This window comes from Columba livia, chromosome 9 (genome assembly GCF_036013475.1).
Source record: "Columba livia isolate bColLiv1 breed racing homer chromosome 9, bColLiv1.pat.W.v2, whole genome shotgun sequence".
In the NCBI taxonomy this organism is placed as follows: domain Eukaryota; kingdom Metazoa; phylum Chordata; class Aves; order Columbiformes; family Columbidae; genus Columba; species Columba livia.
Window position 1 is genome coordinate 23,090,836 of NC_088610.1, and position 20,195 is coordinate 23,111,030.

At 38.1% G+C, this 20,195-nt stretch overlaps 1 protein-coding gene across 5 annotated transcripts in view; it reads right to left on the minus strand.

The window, feature by feature from the left end:
- The window catches only part of WDR33 (WD repeat domain 33), a 71,412-nt gene that overhangs the window by 22,835 nt on the left and 28,382 nt on the right, over nt 1-20,195 (minus strand). The window contains exon 8 of one of the 5 annotated variants that reach the window (XM_065073203.1): nt 4,540-7,615. The exons of 1 other annotated variant lie outside the window; for it this stretch is intronic. In XM_065073203.1, the coding sequence (XP_064929275.1) occupies nt 7,590-7,615 (26 nt within the window). In that variant the 3' untranslated portion in view covers nt 4,540-7,589. 3 more of the 5 variants (XM_065073200.1, XM_065073199.1, XM_065073201.1) reach the window with 3 other exon arrangements.

Sequence of the window (20,195 nt, forward strand, 5' to 3'; positions counted from 1 at the left end):
AGCTGATGATATTCTGTAGCTACTCACTATCCTGCAGCCCCCAGGGAAAGATGGGGGGGTTTAATTGAAGTGCAACAATAGGCTCTTATAGAGAAATGTTCCATTACAGGTAATAACTGGTTAAACTGTATGAAAACGTGTTCAGACTAGAATACTTGAGTACTATCATAAATACGAAAAACAAGACAAAACAAAACAACAAACCTCAAAGCTCAGCAGAACCATTAAAAACAACTACCCGTATGGACTGGAATTACATTTGCCTTGCTGCTCCTGAAATAAAGACAATTAGTAATAGAAGAGCGCTGAGAGACAAAGGGCTCCTCTGGCCGCTAAGATCACAACTGGGAAATGGGTTATGCCAGTGAAAAGCCATCTCTGGGTGACAGCCCATTCTGTGCCAGGCCTGGTTTAGGCTTTGCTTTTGAGACCAACCAGCCCAAATATGCACCGTGAGGGTAAAAAGGCTCAGAGTTCAGAGCCATGCTCTTCAACAGAGCAACCAAAGTCCTCTCAAAGTCTGCAAAAGGGAGTGACACCGGGCTGACGGGCTTCTCAGCAGCCACATTTGGTAGTCACGACTCACTAGCCCTGGACTACAAAGCTGAAAGTTAGTAAAAGATGCCAGGATGCTCAGAACTTGCCACCAGAGCAGATGAACCGTCAGGTACTTTTCTGCAGGCTTTTGACCATCATCAGCACATTAAAATTGAGCACAAGGATCAGAAGAAACAAATCACATTTAGAAACATAAGCATTATAAAGATAGGTAATTGGCATTTGCTGCAGAGAGCAACCTTTCAATAGTGGGGAAAACCAGGACCCTCCTGTGTAATCTAATCAAAATGATCCATTCTGCACCCCCCGCCCCGAGAAATCCTGCACTAAATGGAATCATCATATATATACCTATCTGTAGGTTCCTAATGCAATAAAGCTTTCTTGAGAGAAAATAAATTATTTCCTACAATAAATATGCTCTCAAACTATTCCCAAGGGATGAACTAACTCAGAAGAATTACACAGGATAACCAAGGTAACTCAACAGCACCATCTAATCAGACCTTTTAAAATTTCTTCTTTTCTCTCTTTTTCTTTAACTGGATGTTGCTTTTCCTTCTTTATACTGATAGATGTACCAACTACTATCTGTAATGAGGCAGATGATACAGCAAATATATGTAAAATAAAACTTGCAGAGAAAAAGAAACATGGCAAATTTTCCTTTGTAGTTGTTTTCAGTTCTTAGTTCCAGGCTGAGACCTGGGAACTGGACCCTAGTCCCGAATTTCTGCTCAGAAAACCTTAATTCACACAAATCTCTGCAGTTTATGTTCCTGATCTGCTGACTCTAAACAGCTTTTGCTCAGTAAGTTCAGGAGCCACACGCGTGTCCCGGTGACCCAGGAGGGCGGGGGGGGAATTCCTCCCCGAGCAACTCGCACCCTTACAGACCCCCTGTCATCTCCCTGCCTTGTAGGGATGCTTCATGGATCAACGAAGTGAAACGTGTAAATTGTTTAGAAATCACGGCAATGGAAAGCCTATAAACAAAGGCTGAAGGTAAAGATTTTTGATGAACTGAGCTCATGTAAAACCATGGGTTAATCTCTGAGCATAAAACCATACTAACGCTTGTGAGTTTTACTTACTACAACTTTTTCTAACTTTTTATAAAAATCTGCAGAAAAAAATAAAACCATGTGTAATCTTTAGAAAGTTCAGTTACAGAAGTACCTAATAATACTTTTCATAAGCATAATAAATTCTTGAACTGAGTAACTGTAGTCACAACCCTGTTAATTAAAATACTGATGGTTAATACTTCTGGTCAACTGATTTGAAGGGTTGGTTCTTTACGACACTGAACAGAAACACTGGCTGGTAAAAGGCATAACAAGCTATAATAGGATTATATGTAACAGCCTTTAATCAAAACCAGCACAGGTCTGGAAAAGTACACCGAAATTAAGGACTTTTTTCCTCTCTTTAATTCCTGCATATATGACTTGTGAATGGAATATATGGTGTAAAAAAGTTGGTTTGGATCATTGTCTTTTTATCGCAGTCTATAACATACCTACATATTTTACAATGCAACTGTACAGAAACTATTGACTATAGGTGTATCAGGTTTATTGCTGTGCCTAGGTTTTCTATTATATCCCTTCCTCTAGGAATGAGCCCAATTCCGAAGGCACATAAATTGCAAAGAGGATTTTATAGGCGATATTGTAGGATTTCTAGATCCCTCTCAGTAATTATTTGGATGTATATACACATACTAAAATGACACTCTCAAGGCATTTTCTTGTACTTTAACATCCATGTTCCAAAGAAAATAGACATTTGTAACTTTATGTATTTTAAAGAATGAATATAATAATTGATCTGCAACAGTACTGGTTTTCATCTAGCAAGAATTCTATTTGCTTGTGTTTAAGACACAAGGTTCTCTTACGGTGTTTTACATGGGGAGTAAACAGAGCTGTGTGTTCTCCACTTGAATTGATCAGACTTGAAGCCTTTTCATCACCATTTAGTAACATTCAGGTTTCTGTAACCTGTATCCCCCCAAGAACAGAACAGCTCTCAGAAGAGCAGACCCTCCGTAGGGGACTGTTTCCAAGCGATCTGCAGAGACATCAGGCCTTGCTACTGCTCAAGCTAAGGTGCTCTACCCTCAAAAATAATAATTTAACAACAATAAAAAATTTAAAAGGACCTGCAAGTCAAAGATAATGGAAAACAGTCATCTTAGCAGAAAGAGATTGTAAGTTTTCTACATAATTCCCTTAGACTTTGTTAGTTGCTTCCAGCCTACTAGGCAAATTGGATTATTCTGCCCATTCCATTTTTATAGAAGGCTTTTAAAATGACATCTGACAGTTACCCATTTTCCTAGCAATTCCTTGCTTTTATGTAAAGCTCACGTCAGAACTGAAGACCTCATATCTACAAGAACCTGGGTACTGTTTTGATAACACCGACCAGGTTAGCAATGCAGGTACAAACGTATTTTAATTCCACTCATTTAGCGTTCTTGGCCCTATGACATTATGTGAACTACACTCCCCTTGAAAGCTGTCCGCTAGTTTATTAAACATGGTATCTATTGAGACTGCTGGAGTTTTCATCTACCTACAGAGAATGTTTCCTAGATCATCAGTATTCCTCTAAATCAGCAGCAGAATGGGACATAATTAAGCCTTGTTTACAGTGGTTTTTTTGAACAGTTCTATGATCATACTAAGTATGATTAGCTTCTGTAAGGGCTTATAGCAAGGGGAAGAAACCCAGCTGGGTCCCAGTGTCTGTGGGAACTGGGTCATGCAGGTTCAGTCCTCAACTAACAGGACTGCTCACATGGTAAAGAACATTTAAATTCTTCAGTGAATTGAAGGTAGGATGCTGAGCAACTTCCACAGCTGAAATGCATTGCTTTGAACAGAAATAACAACTACACAACTGAAAATGTCTACTGGTTTAGATTTGTGGTGTCAGGTCTTTTTTAAATCATCATGTTCATGCTAACGTCCACTAGAACTGTAGAGATACCTTTCCTTTTAGACGTATTTGTTTTTTCCTACCTCCTGAATTTACTTTGGAGCATCATCACTGTCTACACCCAACCAGGTTATTTCCTGTATATGTTGTAAAACAAATAGAGACAAAACAAGTTTGACAACAAGTTGTGCAACAGCGCAGTAATGAAAACAGCATCTGTAACATGCAAAGAGCTGTTTAACACTCCCTTAGAAGTGAGCACTATATGAAAATCAACTAAGTATGGATGTTTCACATAACTAAGTCATATCTAGATTGATCACAGGTATTATCAACAGAAAGTTATTTTAGTAAGTAAAAATATTACAAAATTTTCACTACTTTTGCTTAATTGGTGTCCAGATTTTCTAACTTACCACCACTTTTATGCACTTAATAAAAAAAACCTACGTATAACATCAGGTGCACCTCTGTCACAGACAGTTCACCTACGTGATGATGTTTTTAAACGCAGCATAATGCTGAGTGCAATACAGTAGTAATTATTTTAATTAAGAGGTCATTATTAACCTTAAACATAAAGCCAGCAGGAAGCTCAGAGTTAGCTCAAGAGAAATGACAGCAAACGAGGCAGAAAGAAGGAAGATACACCACATTAAAATTGTATAATACCTTTGTTTATATATATAAAATATATATATATATTAAAAAAAATATATATATATAAAAATAAAATATATGCTAGTAATTAGCAGTAATGACAGCCAAATTCAAGGATAAAGGCAGGTTCTCATCACAGAGTTAAATTATTTATGAAAAGCAGACTGGATTCTACTTTGCACAGAGTTATCTATTAAAATTCTCACGGCACTTCGTTCCTAATTCCTGTGCAGGTATTCATCACAGAATTAGGAGGCCTTTTTTAAATTGCAAAAGGTAGAACAACATCCTTTTTTTTTTGGCTGGTTATATTATCTGTAAAGGAGCTGGGACTGGATGTTAGCCAGCCTACCTTTCAAAGCAGCAACACGCTTTTCATTGGCAGAAAATATTTATTTACAATGGTATTTACATTTAACGATATTAGAAATAAGTGTGGTACAAGAAGCATTAAAAATGAACAGCAATTGTAAGAAAAATTCTCATGCGTCTTAACATTAACAGCTAAAAGGAGCCAAACCCCCCACTCCCTCAAAGAGAAGCGGCACCACAGTTTTCTATTGCTTGTTGTCTGGCACGTTCAAGCATCTGGTACTAGTCCCTGGGTCTGGAAGGGTTTGTGCTGCCTCCAGTCAGTGTTTGGCGGTTTAAGCCATGAGACAAGACTAATCTCTAACCTAATGCAGCTCGGCAATTACATCGTGTTGTATAGAAAAGGGGAAAGTGCGGCCATGTCCAGGAATAGAACAACTGGTGGTCCCTCAAGGGAAGAAAAAGTGTGAAACTGAAAGAAACTCTGTTTTGTCCATCATTAATCTGAAGTTCCCACAGATTTGTGGCTTTATATATGGGTGCAGAATTGGTTTGCTGGGCAGCACGTTTTTTTTGTAACAACAAACAAAAAAAATCCCTGAAAAGTGTAAGCTATTAGATGAAAATGTTCTCAGTCAAGTCCTACAAACATGAACCAAACAAGTGTTTTGGAGTCTGCTCATAGCCTGTACCACCAACTTGTTTTAAAAAGATGAGTCTGATTAGAATGTCAAACAATTTGAAGCCTCCCAATGACAGTGTATCTCAAGTAACTATTTAACTACTGCTCAGAACATAAAGCTATAGTTTATGAATGCAGAACAAAGTGGGGCTTGTGTAAAAACCAGCGCCTGAAGCTAAGCTTCCAGTAAGCGACGTAATTTCAAAATGCGCTGATCATAGTGTCCGTGAGGTTTTCTAAGCACATACTTAAGAAACTAGTTTTATTGACTAACTATTGAAAATGTTGACTGGTGTGTTCACTTGTTGCCACCAAGGCACCAAAACCCCTGGCCTTTCCACCTGCAGGCATCTGCCTGATACGCTTCTGTGAAACACCACAAAGCAAAGACAACGTTTGCTGGTTTCACTGGATGCTACAAGTAGTAATGGAAAGAAGGAATGTCAGAACCACAGTATTTATGTAGACATGTTTTTAAAATAACCTGAAGCTAATAAAGAAACTTCGGTGCATCCTAAAATTCAATTTTGTGAGAGAATGGAAAAGGATGAAATTCAGGGGACACATGGCAGGACTTAGCACCAGCTTTGCCTCAAGCTCTGCGCTCTGATCTTAACTTGGGGCAAGGCTGTAAGCAGGAGAGTTGGGACTCTGAGTTCCCAACACAGGGAGGAGAACAAATACTCCCAGAAAAGCTAAGAGTAACCATCCTCAATAATGTCCAGCAGTTATTTCCATTAACATTCTGCTGGATGGTCATTAAAGCTCTGCTGGCGATTGTGGCTGTCGCAAGAGAAAAGTGTAGTCCAAATATCAAGATGTTAATCCAAGTTTAGACAATACTCTCAGCAAGCTGCTAAAACCTACGAAAAAAAATATCATGGATCCCAGCAAAAGAAGTTACAAAAAGTCTTTTATGTAACTGGATATACCCTTACTCCCAAGTGAACCCAGAGTATTTTAATTAAAAAGCCCCTAACACTGAAGGACCACTGAGATCTTTCAGTCAACTTGATCTTCCTCTATTGGAAGAGTTTCAATGTATTTTTGTAGTTATGGCTACACAGAGCAGATCCTACTATATTTACATCCCATTGAGAGGGGAGGTACTATCAGCTCTCTACCAGACCAGTAAGTGACTTTTGAAGACAGCCGTGTTCATCTGGCCTGTCATAGGAGGACACTTGTCCCACCAGCTTCTCACTTTAAGCAACAGCAAGTTTGCAGGAAAACATTTTCCTTCCTGCCAACCAAAAAAGCCAGGTAAGCTACTTTTGACAGCCAGTTTACCAATACAGAATAAAAGCCTATTGTCATTTTAAGCAAAGAAATAATGAGTTTAGGTATAAAGAAGTTAGAAAAACTATTTTCTTTGGTTCGAGGGCAAACACTGCATGAGCACCAGCTCTCAGGAATAAACAAACAGCAGTTAGTCAGGGCATGGGGACTACAGAGATTATCAAACTTGGTATAGACTCTAGGAGAAGATGTATTTGTGTCCGTCAATAATCCAGACAACTGGCAAGTATGAGCGATCTAAGAAGGGATATGCAGATAGAGGCTGTTTAACTTGCTCCGAGCACAGAGGACTGGCCTAAGCTACAAAGCATGACTCTTTCCATAGAGCTGACGCTGAACGGACAGGAGACTTGTCATCTCAAGCACAAAGGACCAATTTTCAAGCAACTGACATATGAAAGGGCTGTAAATGATGAGAACAAAAACACGCACGATGAGCAGAATACCATGAACTAAACCAGAAAAACACCCCGGCATGTAATATCATACAGTGACTTACGAATATGTCTAATCTGGTGGTGATCTCGGGACTAATGAGAACAAACACAGCAAAATTAAACAAACAAAAGCAAAAAAGAACAGTGCAAAAATGTATTTAAAAGGCAGGAACAAAGCAATTATTTGAATAGTGTAACAGAAACATACCCGAGATAATACCTTCCACTGAAATTTCTATCAAGCAGCAAAGATGAGCTCAGCTGAGAGACAGAAACAAGGAATTTTTTATCATAATCTTACTTCAAATTTCTGCACCAATGCTCTTATTTACTCTTATTTTCCTGTATCTTCCTATATCACCACCACATTTGTGGATTCAGTCCTCTTTCCTGCCACCTATTAATTCTGAAAATTAAGAAAATATTTTCATCTTTCACATTTAAAGATAATACTGAAGCCCGTATTTAAATAGAGGAACCCAAATACTTTTTATTTCTGTTTCCATTTTTAAAATAGGTCCCCTCATAAGCAACTGTTCTCTAGAGTGTGGCTGCAGAAATATCTATGAAGCTCTCTAAAATACTACACATCCCTATGTATAATCTTAAATTCCACAAGCACATGAATGGATCAAACAGTAAAGCTCTTCACATGTGATTGAACAGAGACGGAACAAGATGGTGTTGAAAACTCAGCGGGGGTTTTGTGCAATAAAACCTAACAAAGAAAGGGAAAGACATCAACAAGAAGAAAGGGGATAAAACAATCCAAAGACTACTTATATAACATAGATATATCAGAACCAGGAGGAAAAAAAAATATGGAGAACACATAAAAGACAACGTACATGGTTATGAGAAGAAAGGCAAAGAGGCTCATCAGCAGGTTAAGTGGGGTTCCAGATAAAAAGTACATGGAGCAAATAGTGAAAAGTGCTGTTCTCAGATTCATTTACTAACATCATGAGTAGATGTGAACAAAGCAAGTGGTATTTGATTTAAAGTGCAGGGAAAATACTACTATTTCTTCTTCCCGCAAAAAAAATCGGTGTGAAACAGGTTTCCTATGACAGCATATTAAGGGACTGTTCTTTCACGATCAGAATAGTGCATACAAGAACTAAACAGACCCCACCACACCATATTGCAGGTAGACTGAACACTTCTTTGAACACTGTGCTTCTACCACGTAGACTTTTTCACTGCTCACTTCAAAGGAATGAAAACATTAGACACGATACGAATATTGTGCTGGCATTGAAATGTGGTGTTTCTCTTTGCGATGCAATCTATGACTGAATTTGTATTTTGATCTATAAGTACGTGCACTCAGTAGCTTGTTACAAATTGCCAAAATAAGCATAAAGGAATGATGCATAGTGTTGGGGAAGCCCTAAACACAGAGGTTTGCAGAAACGTATCCTAAGAGCACACTTCAATGATAACTGCAGTGTATATTGTCATGAATTAAGTGGAACTTTCATGGAAAAAAATGTTGATTAGAACAGGAGAATTTTCTCCCTAGAAGGAAAAAAAATCTTCAAGTCAAATGCCACATGTACAGCGGGAGCAAATAACTCCTGGGTGTTATTCCATACCCCTCCCTGTTAGTACCAGAAACATTGTCTGAGATTTCAAAATGAAAATTTTCCAACTAAAAGACAGACAGAAACTTCATTAGTCAAAAACCTTCCACTTCCAGGGAAAAAAACTTCCAAAAGTATTTCAGAATAACTCTAAAGTTTCACCAAAAGCTTGTAACAAGTTTATATAAAATTCTAGAAAATACATTAATAATCAAATGAGACGGACAAAAGAATCCAAGACACAATGTCCATCTATTCCTAAGTGAAGCCATAGCAGAAAAAGAACAATTCGGACCATCTCCGCAGCAATGCTGAGAAAAAGCTTTTCTATTTTTCTGAAACAATGATCTTGCCTGCAGTATTTCAGTCGTCTTTGTTACAAGATTAGCACAGATGCAGTAATACTAATACTAGAGATTGTAACTATTACTGTTCTGGAAAGAAAAAATTGCAATAATAAACAGGTTATCTATGGGACTTTTTCCCTTGAGTTCTATAGTGTTTGTTATATAAGAACACCACCACAAAAGAGACCTGCTCAATTTCACTGCAAATCATCTGCAGCTGTGTAAAAAATGCAGACTCAAAGCACCAAAAGAAAATGCCAACTAGAGAATAAATTTAAAAGGAAAGGCAAAAGAGAACAAGTGTTTACTGGGCAGATGTCCTTCAGAAAGCAGCTCCTCCCTAAGGAATCTTCAGATTTCACTCAGTGCTTTCTGTGGCAGTTTTTAATCTTAAACACACAGAAAGGAAATGGGAAATCTTTCCAGACTCAGAAATGTATAAACCAGTTCACGTGGTAACAATGAACTGGGTCCATCTTTGAAACTCCAGAGATAGGAGACTGAAGCTAAAAAGCAGCACTTCTGGGAAAACAGCATTTGTTTGCAAAATAGCAGGAAGCACCAAGTAAGTAGGTTAGGCACGTAAATAGCGAGGGAAAAGTCATCACCAGTTAATAGGTTGCTGTCCTGACCCTTGAGTGGAACTGCTCTGTGCTGTGTAGAAATAGCTACGCTGAGGAACGGAAAACCACAGCATTGCTCTTCTAGGAAGCTGGACTTAGAAATCTGTAAAATAAAATTACTGATAAATGGAGTCAGTGACTGTGGGAGGGGTGGTACAGTCTCCACTCGCACACATAAATCCCCATACATAGGTTTATTTAAATAGTCATGGAAGCACAGACTGTTAGGGATTGGAAAAGATGACTTTCACGAAAGACAATGGCAGTATTTCTGTTTCAGAAAAGGCTATGTAAGCACATGCCATTGCTACTGAAATAACCACTGAGGAAACAAAAAACAAACCCCAAGACAACCAAAAATATATTTTTTGGCAAAATGATGCAAGATAACAGTTCTGCCCAATTTACATTTTGATTTTTAATTTTTGTTGTTAATACAGTAGCCCTATATTTAGGAGCAAAGTGCACTTTAACCTTCAAAAGTTCACAAAAAAAAGGAAGCTTTAACAGGTATAATCCCATGTCAACAGTTTATTTTCAGTGCAAGGTAAAATAATACAGTTAATGCTTTAGTACACAGCATACACCTTCATTAGACTAGTCTCTATTTTTGGAATACATATTCCCTTATGAACGATCTGCTGCTGGAAGATGCAGTTTTACAAGCGCCAACGTGTCATGAGCGTGATCAACTGTGACACGAGCACTACGCTGGAGAAAAAGGTACAGCAGGCTGAGAACCACCTGGCTTTAGGAATAACAGATTCTTCACTTACTGAAAGCTGGGAATTAATCCTTTGTACTCCGCCAGCAGTGTCCTAACCTCGAGACAGCACATCAACAGCGCTGGCTGTGCCTTTGTACCAAGGCATCTGGCACCGAAAATAAAACACTAGGGGTGTGCAGTTCTTATACGTGATGTCTGCAGTGAGATGCTCTATGCACAACGGATACATTCTATGGCAAAATAAGCAGCAAAATTCCTGCTGTCACATACAAACAAGTTATAGTAGTTTTAAAATAAAAGCCTTATTTATCTATCATAGTTTTACCAATAGTCCTTTACGCTACTGAGTGAATGAACATTTCTGAGGGACAGATTTTCTAGAACTTTAGTGCAATTTACCACCTCTCACTGCCAGATTATTTATTCAAACTGACTGGAAATAGAATTATCACACAACATCTGGTCACTAGAACTTGGTACTTAAACCAGCAGCGTTACCAGTCACTACCATGCAGAGGCCAATTCACAGTAAATGGCATCAAAAATAGCCACAGACTGTAATAATCTGAAAAATTAACTCCCTTTTCACTCCTAAACTCAAGTCCTCAAGGATGGCAGAGTCAACACATCAGGAAAAAATATTTTGATACTCTTCATGTCTAGTAAATGCACCATTAATTTCTAAGATTTTTAATATGGCACTTCAAATTAAAAGTCAAATTAAATCCCAATTAAAATTCCCCAAATTGATAATTTTCAAACATCACTACTAAACTATGTTTGTTAGATACTTGTGATAACTGCTGCTCTAACAAATTCTTCTCAGTGTTTTTCAGGAAAACCTGAGCCATGCCTATTCCTTACTTGCGTTTTGACGTCATGCCAAAAGTTAAACTCATTCAAATACTGACATCCTATTGGAACAAAAGTGATTAATTTGGTCAATAAAGTATTTTGTAATGAGTTAAAAAGAATTTCTGGTATTTCTAGAAAATGATTTCTGTGTAATAAACCACCATTACTGAGAACTTTCTTTGAATTTCAGTGAAGTGCTATGGCTCGCTACACGCTGCAGTGACAATACCTGGTGGGACAGAGCTCCGCAGAAACTAATGCAACTTCAACCACTGTGTAAAACAGACTTAATTGCCAGTATTTCCACATCCAGACTTACTAGGAATAGACATCCTCATGGTGAAACTGTCAACTGAAACACACACCGCAAGTGCTCCTGAGGAGAAACACTGTGTATTCCTTGAAGAACTCCGTGACGCAGGGAAAGGAGAACGGCAGAGTGGGAGAGCAGAGGCAGCAGGTGACACCTTTGAGCAAGCAGGATGGGTTTTTCCAGGCAGGAAGCAGCAGTTACATCTCTACAAATATGTCTGGCAGGATTGCGCCTGCTAATTAAAGCTTCCACCATTCCAGTTTTATAACGTGAATGCAGAAATTCTAAAGTTAAACACTAGCATTAAAATTTCCAATTGCATTTTTACAAAAGCTCTGTTTGAAACTGTCAGCAAAAGCAATACGTACTACAGAAATGACACATCTAAAATGCTTATGTAGTGATTGGAATGATCATTTTTTTCTCCATTCCTTTGGAAGCAAAGGATAATCCTGATAAGCTGGGAATGATGTGAGAGAACCTACCTTTGCCCAAAGATCTCCAGAATACAACTGTAGAGTACAAATCAATCTGACGTAACAAAATAATTGTCTGATTGAATTTAGCTTTTTACATTCCTAGTCTTAATACCATATGCTTACTTGTCTGTGCAGAAAGGCCTTCCAAAAGGAGAACAGTGATCCACAGAAATCCATATCTGTCAACATTATTGATATTCCCAATCACTAGATTTAGCAAACTAGCTAAGAGAATAACGATTTTGAGAATATACATATTGCCAAAGAGAGAAGACCTTATACATTCATTTTAAGTAGGCAGAGTTCCTGCTATGGAAGCAATGAAGACTCATTGCTCTTTGAGGATTTAAGAGCATAAAGCAAGATCTGTAGGGAGAAGACATCTTATTACCCAACTATATCAGCTAGGCTAAAATAAGCAAGTTTCTCTGTCCTTAAGACAAGCTGGTGTGGCTTCATACATAAATAAAGCATTGCTTCTAACTGTATTGGCTGGTCTAATGAAAAACACTCTGCCTAAGAGCTATGCATGGCTAAGAGCGAGCAGCAGGCAGATGTGAGGAAAAGGCACAACAAGCAAGCAGCAACACTGCACCGTCCCAAGCTGCAGACACAGGAAACCTTCAGGAAACAGAGACATCTTCCTAACAATATTCACACCTTGTAACTACACTACATACAGCAACACTTGATAGCTGTCCAGGTAGCACTGTGTGCAGCTGTTCCTTGCTACTGATTAATTACAGTTCAGAAGGGGGAACTATGTCTACAGATTTTGAAGTGTGGTGTTATTCCTTTCTAAACTCATCTGTAGTAGAAACACCAGAACAAATCTGGCTTGGACTTTTCAAGTGCTTGAAAAGCAGCATGTTTCAAGACAAAGAAATTTTTTTTTTTTTACAATATAAGTTAATTGCAGTCTCAAAATCAGATTCAATATTGTGCGGACTTCTGCTAATACACTTAAACTTGAAAACTAATGAAATACACTTAGACGTGAAGGTCAGGTCAAGACCTGGGAGAGGTGTGGGCATGAACAATGAAATAGGATATGTAGCCCAGCTTTTGCTTGAAAGAAAAATATTCTCTAACACCCATTTAATCTAGAGATAAAGGCCGATATGTCTGCAAACACACCAGGTCTACTTATCCTTTGGAGAGCTCAGAAACATGATCTAAAGAAATGCACCTTCAAGAACAGCGATGACAAAGCAGATGGACAAACTAAGGCTGCTTCAGTTTAGAGAGTAAAGCCTTAATGTAAATTACTTTTTTCTTTTAAAGCAAACATTTTCAATCTGTTCTAATCGTGCATGTGCTTTAAAGCTTTACAACATCACCTATACAATTTATTTCAGGACGGTGTAATTTTGAAAAAAAGCAGCAAACTAATATTAGAGCCCATAAAATGTGCTACTGGGTACCATTATAAAGGCTCTATACTTACAGAGACTGACTGAAAATACATATGCATATACAACTGCACTTATATCTATATATATATATCTTTTTATTTCGCTGTTACTACATAATCGAAAGGAGCTTTGAAGATGCTGACAGCATGCTATCACATCTTCCATCTTATTTACAAAAAATTTCCATTGACTGTAGGAGAAGTCTAAGCAATACTTAAACTACAGTAATGATTAAGTCGAATAAACTGTTAACCATTGTGGAATGACCAAATGTCTATCGGCTCTGGAAAAAGTGCCGCTGAACATTAAGAAATCTTTCCAATCTAAATCGATTGTGCGTATTTCCTCAGGCACGTTAAAAGCTGGAAGAAAAAGCAAACTAAAAAAATAATGAGTTTAAGAAGGTCAGTTCCTTATGTCACATATGCTGGTCTACAGCTGAAGGTAGCTACAAAGTAAATCACTAGGATTTTCTGCTCCTTTGTTTCCCCTTTGGCAAAACAGGGGAATTCAGTATTGTAAGATAATGCTCAAAGCTATCGGGTCAGCCCAGGCTGCTCAGGGTTTATCCAGTTGTAATGCTGAAAACCTCCAAGGACAGAGACTGCACAAAACCTACATTAAGCAGAACTCACACTGTTCTACCACACTAGTAAGGAAACAGCTACAAAAACCCAAGCCCTCCCCCCAAAAAAAACCTGAGAGAGACCCTCCATCTCCCCAGTAAAAATGGGATTTTAGATGTGTTTCCATTGGACTAGAGGAGATAAACTAAAATATTTTCTTTTTCAGTACTTTTAACTTTTCCACAATACTTTTCTAATGGCAACATACCTGGAACATCAAGTGAGTTTGAACTCAAACTTCTGAGGACTCCTATCAGAGTTGTAATGACGTGGGAAATTACTTACCTGTTAATACCGTTTATACGTCAATTTGTGCTATGTATCTCCAAATATTAAAAAAAAAAAAAAATCAAAATTCTCTTTTTGAACTAAAATCTTTTACTTTCACCTGAAACTTTATGAACCCATCTCAGGACAACTGTCTCCCATGGAAACTTGGGGAAGGAAAGCAAGCTCAGCTCTCCATTCATTTGAAAGTGGATACTCAGATTTTTTTTTCCACCTTTAAGAGTACTGATGAGCTACAAGCCCAGCAAGAACCTCAACTTTTGATGAAAAGTAGTTCTCAATGAACATTAGGCCTTGTGTTACGCAAGGAAGAACACTGAGGTCTTGCTACACAAATTCTGCATCTGACGACAGTAAATACTTATCAGAACCATTCCTTAAACCTTAACACACACAAAGAAAAAATGAAGCAGAATAGGATCATTTTGGAGAAGAAATAAGTCAGCTATAAAGAGAAGTTCAAATGTAGAAGTATTGTATAAATATTTAGACTTGATTTTCCTAATATATAATAATAGTAATAAGACTGGATCCTGAGCTATGCTTTTTCAACGATTCTTCCTACTCTTTGTTTGAAGTCTACAATAGCTACAGCAAAGCTCCTAATTTATCAGATGTTAGGACTCTTTTTAGAGGTAGCTTTTTTAAGTGATGGAAATTAAAGAAGTACTATTTTAATGTAATATTTAAAATATTTTCATGCTCCATCATTCTAAATAGAGAGGCAGATAAAAAAGCTGTTGTACATATGGTAGAAAATATGCATCTGTCAGCACACACTAATTAGCCGGGTTTGCTTTTTACTAAAATGTATTATTTTTTCCCAACTTTAAGCAGCCAAGGGAAGCCATGCCTCAGCTTTTTTGAACGGAATTCTTAATTTTCCACTCTGAGATCTTGGGGAGTTGGCAGAAGCGCCTATTCCAGTCCTGCTAATAGTTACATTTCAGTTTCTCAGGTCAGGTTCATATTTAAATAGCCATTGTAAGTTCCCTTTGAAAGCTTAATTCTGTCTTCAAAGGCACCATATGCAAGATACCTGAAGTCCTTGCCTTGTCTACAGCAGAAAATTATACTGAAGAGATACAACCGCTTCTTTATGCGGCTGTAGTTGTATCTGGAATAGCTCTACTTACCTACCTATCTTTATTGGAGCAAAATTACTTTATACACAATATGACAAATATGAACAAAATATGACATTAAAAAAAAAAAAAGATACATAACCAAGCTGTGCTTTGAATTGTTGAACACAAGCCAGAACTTGACAGATTGTGTAATGTATCAAAATACTGTCTTGCAGCACTAGAAATATGAGATGCTTCCACTGAGATAATAATCACACATAGTATTCCAAACTGTTTGCGATGGAAGAAATGTTAAATCTAGTCTGTAAAACTTCTTATAAGACATAAACATTGTGGAAAGTTGTAGTGTTCTCCTATACGGCTGTAATTCTGATGCTTACAGCTGTGCTGCTTTGAAGCTAAGACACTTAATAACTTTATTTTTAAATTTAACTGTAAAAACCCTTTCCATGATAAAATATTAATTCATAAATCTTCCAAGACAGTTACTGTATCTGCAATACACACATATACTTTCAACAGTAAAAATAAAAATGTCTTTCCTTGAAAAGTGTGTTGTTTGCAATACAAAGTCTTTTATCTGTAAATAGCAAAATTAAATGACAGCTTGTATTTTCACCATAAAATCTATCTCGGTCACTTGGAAAGTTCTGGCACTGTACTTTGAAAACTAATATTTATTACATATTTGCATGCTTAATCTAATCAAACACTTTTTGCAGAAGCATGCAGCATGGATGTGCCTCGATTATATTCCCAACTGAAGCAATCCAAAGCTGGCAATTATTAGATATTTCAGTTTTAGAGCTGTTAAATCAACAAAAGTCGGGGGGGGGGGTGGGCAGGGAGAGGATCCACATTACTTCTTAGGGCCTAATAAAAACCAGAAGGAGTTTTAACCAAGCAGTAGAGACAGCTTTCTCCTGGTTCCAGTAGGAACAGTGTTACCATTTGCTCACTAAACCAGCACTCGGTAGTCATCTTCCCAATGAATAAGGAATGTGTTCCTAATGGTACTCAAACGCATCAACTTGAGTCTCTAAAAGTCATGACACAGAATATAAAATTTAAAAGAGATTAGGGAAAAATATGTGTGTATGTATATGGGTAGCATTATTACACGTTTCCACACACGCATTACAGTACATACACAGACTGTTGGTATGTTATATACTGTCCGCTTGTGTCCGAGTGTGTCATTCAGCTGTTGCTCTGGCAGCTCCAGCAGCTGCGTTTGCCCAGGTTTATCACCACAACACCAGGAGTGTAACTTCTGTGGGGTCCCAGCATGACTCTCACCTCCTTGCTCACACTGTCACTGTCTTTTCTCAATAGTTACACCAGCTGTTGTTTTATTAAGTTTTTTCATACTGGCATGGCTCTGCCCTTTCCTTCCATTTGCTATCCTCCTCATTTCCACCCACCTTTCACCCACTTTTTTTCAGGATTCTTATGCACCCCTTTTTCCTGGTCTGTTATTCAATCCCATTTCAGCACATTCCCCAGTTTCTCTTTTGATCCTCAGTCTTCCTATAAATGCAATGCACGATGAGTAGGACTACCTTTCTCATGAGAATATAAGGCCAGGCAGGTAAAGAAGAGAGAAAAAAACCACCACTGTGTTTTCAAGAAAACATTTGCAAGCTCTCACCCCATCTCCCAGTGCCGGGCTGTCCACATGAATGTGTAAACCTTAGTATGAGACCTGCAACGTTATCCACACGATTAAACTCGATGCAAAGTGTCTCACGACTAAAGTCAGAGCATCACTCAAGAGCTAAATGTACTAAAATAGGAAATAATTTGAGTTTGCAGGATTGAAATGATGCAAAAGATAATATAAAATTATTTGAAAAGTCAGTGCTTACCTAGATGCAAAAAAAGCTTCTAGTGAAGTAAATACAGGATAGGAAAAAAGGAAAAAAAACATGCATAAGTGGAATGAAGAAGCCAGCAAGGTAAGATTCTAAGGACTGACATGAATTACTTTCACCAGGGAATTGTGGTCTTTGTTTTTTTTGAAGACTTCTACCATTTATTCTGAGATAGCATATTTCTGTAGTCAACTCTATTAGGAAATGGTATGTCAGACAAAAGATTCCATTCAAAAAATAACAAATGAAGTGCTCAATCCTGAGTATTGATCCACATAGGATTTTATCAGAGAAGATGAGTTACTAATATAACTTGCGTAAGACTAACTCTGGATGATTATCCTTTCTGTTGAGAACCTGTGATATGACAAACACTGGTGAGCAGACCCCAGGAAGCCGCCACTCCCAGTGCAAACCACCTGCATCCTTTTCAACAATTACACTTGTGCCAAGAAAGGAAGACTGGTGTCATCTGAGCATCAATATTTATACCTATAGTTTGGGTTTTTTTCATCCATATCAACATAGTCCACTTAAAACTGTGTTTTTCTTTCTCAACAACGATGAGTGGGGTTTGAGGACAAAGCTGCACCAATGGTCTCACTGCAGGTGAAATCCTGACCACTACGCAGAGGATCGTGCCATATTATGTTTACTTCCATATGTAGTCACAACAGGTGACAGTGAAATTCTCAGCACTGAAGTATTTACGCTAACAAACCATAAAAAAGGTTTTACCTAGTTTGGTATTTATCTACCCCTTGCAATCATCAAACAGATAAAAGGAAGCAGATGCAAGAAATCTTAATGACACCAATCACACAGCTTGTTCATGGAGTACTGTGTACTGCAACAGCACTAAGAGTTGGCTGTCCCAGGAAACACCGTAGTTTCTCAATATTCCTCCAAGCTTAACAAAATATATTTATTAAAAGTATTTGCCTTTTTAGTGCAATTTTTGCCATTGGACTCAATGGGAGAGTGTAACTTTCAGCTTCAGGATAATTCTCAGGGAGGAAAAGGGATTTCAAAATTGAATCTGAAACAATCTCATTCTTGCATAGAGCCTCTTCATTCTTGTCTCATGAAAAGCATTAACACAAAGAAAAAAAGGTGTCATGGTCCTGTGGCTCATTTCTCATGATCTCTGTCATGCATTCTTTGAGAATTCTATATATTTTAAGTTATTAATTTGCCAGGATTTTAAATACACTAGATTCTAGATGACAATCAGAACTCTAAGTCTTAGTATGTCGTACACCAGCATTACTCAGAACTGAACTGCAATGTAAACCAAATTCTTTTAGGCATATCAGGTGCGACCAGCTCCAAGAGCAGTCTTCAATACCCTCAAATTCTCCTGGCATTGCTTTAGGGAGCAGGGCAAAGGCATCATGGAGCTACCTCCTACTCACCACAGAAATCAAGGACCTCAAGCAGAGTTGATTGAAACAAACTTCTTGTCCAAATTGGAACACCCCACAAATAGAAACCTGGTGTAAGTCAACATAGTGGGAAGTTTCTTTTTCGATTCTCAGATGGACGTTTTCATTTAACACAAATAGAAGTTGAGATTTTAACAACTCTACCTCTAGTAAATTTTCCTATAAAGAGAAAACCAAGATGCTGTAGCCTTCAAAGTTATACTCAGGAATAAAGCTGAGTTGCTAGATGACACCGGAACATGAGTAGCCTCAAGCAAGAAAAGACTGAATTCTTCCCATCTAGCACGGGTTATACCCACCTTCTTAGCAAGCAGCAGTGACTGAGCTATCTATGAACTCAGGGAGGTTTATACTCACACTCCAAGTCCTTGGTGTTACTTAACTCCGGAAAAAGAACAGAGAAAGATATGAGGAAAAAATATTTTGCATGGTAACTTCGATTTCTGAAGGTGGAAATCATATACAATATTTCTAACTCTTAATCTCACAAAGGCAACAGAGAGGTTTCCTAATGAGATGAAAACGTGGGGGTCCTCTATGCACACAACCCCAAGGCGGCAGTATCAGGGCTGGCACAGTGCACACAGCAGAACAAAAGGGCTCCTGCACCATCGAGTGTGCAAGTGATCCGAACTATTCGTGAAGAAGAAAACCCCTCACAGATTCACTATCACCATCCCAGGGAGCGAGTTCCCTAACACTGCCTGTGTCTAAAACACAAGAGATGGATGCACAGCCATCCAGAGCACAACTGGAACTCAAAAGGCTCAGCTGCAACTTACCCCTCTTCCTCATCCCAAACTTCACTTTGGTAACGAAGTTTCATGAAAATCAGAGACCTGCCACATAAGCTGCCATACTAGACTCTACCAACAAAGATATTTAAGCAATTCAATACTAGCATTTCAAAATAGCTCATGTTTTTTAAATTAAAAAATTCAAGGACTTGCCTTCTCTAGGTACATACAGTTGGAAATGGATCTCATCTCAGGCTTTTGTTCTGCAGAAAAATCGTTCTAATATTCAATCACGGAGGGATGCATCAGCAGACTAAGAGACCTATGAGGTATATCTGAAATCCTAACAGTGCAAAGAAGCAAGTCCCCACAAGAAACAGAAGGTTTAAACACTATGTCTCCTTACAAGAAGCACAGTATCAACATACGTGCATTTCTTGAATTTGGTGGCTTTTCTCTCTGTACTGAGACAAACAACACAAAAACTTCAGATAAAGGGAAAAGAAATGTAAACAGCAACGTGAGGATTGTCTTTTTTTCTTTTAAATTACCCAGAGTAGAGTTCAATTACATTCCAGGAAAAGGTAAGTTTTAGAAGCTCCCTGCTCCAAAGCCCAAGACCTAGCTAGTAGTCTATGCTTAAAAGCAAAGGACCCAAAATGAAGATTAGTTCTTCTCAGTTCTGGTTCTCAGGTTCCATTTAATTACTGAACACATCGCCTCTGAACTGACATACAGGATTTGCTATTTGACTGAGGAAGCGGATGTCAAACACACTGCAGAGATCCTTCACTTCCAGGCAGAAAGTGCGCAGTACACAAACCATGCAATTGATTTAAACAACTAAAGACACTTCATGGTATTTTATTTGCTACTGAAGATCCGGAAACAGACT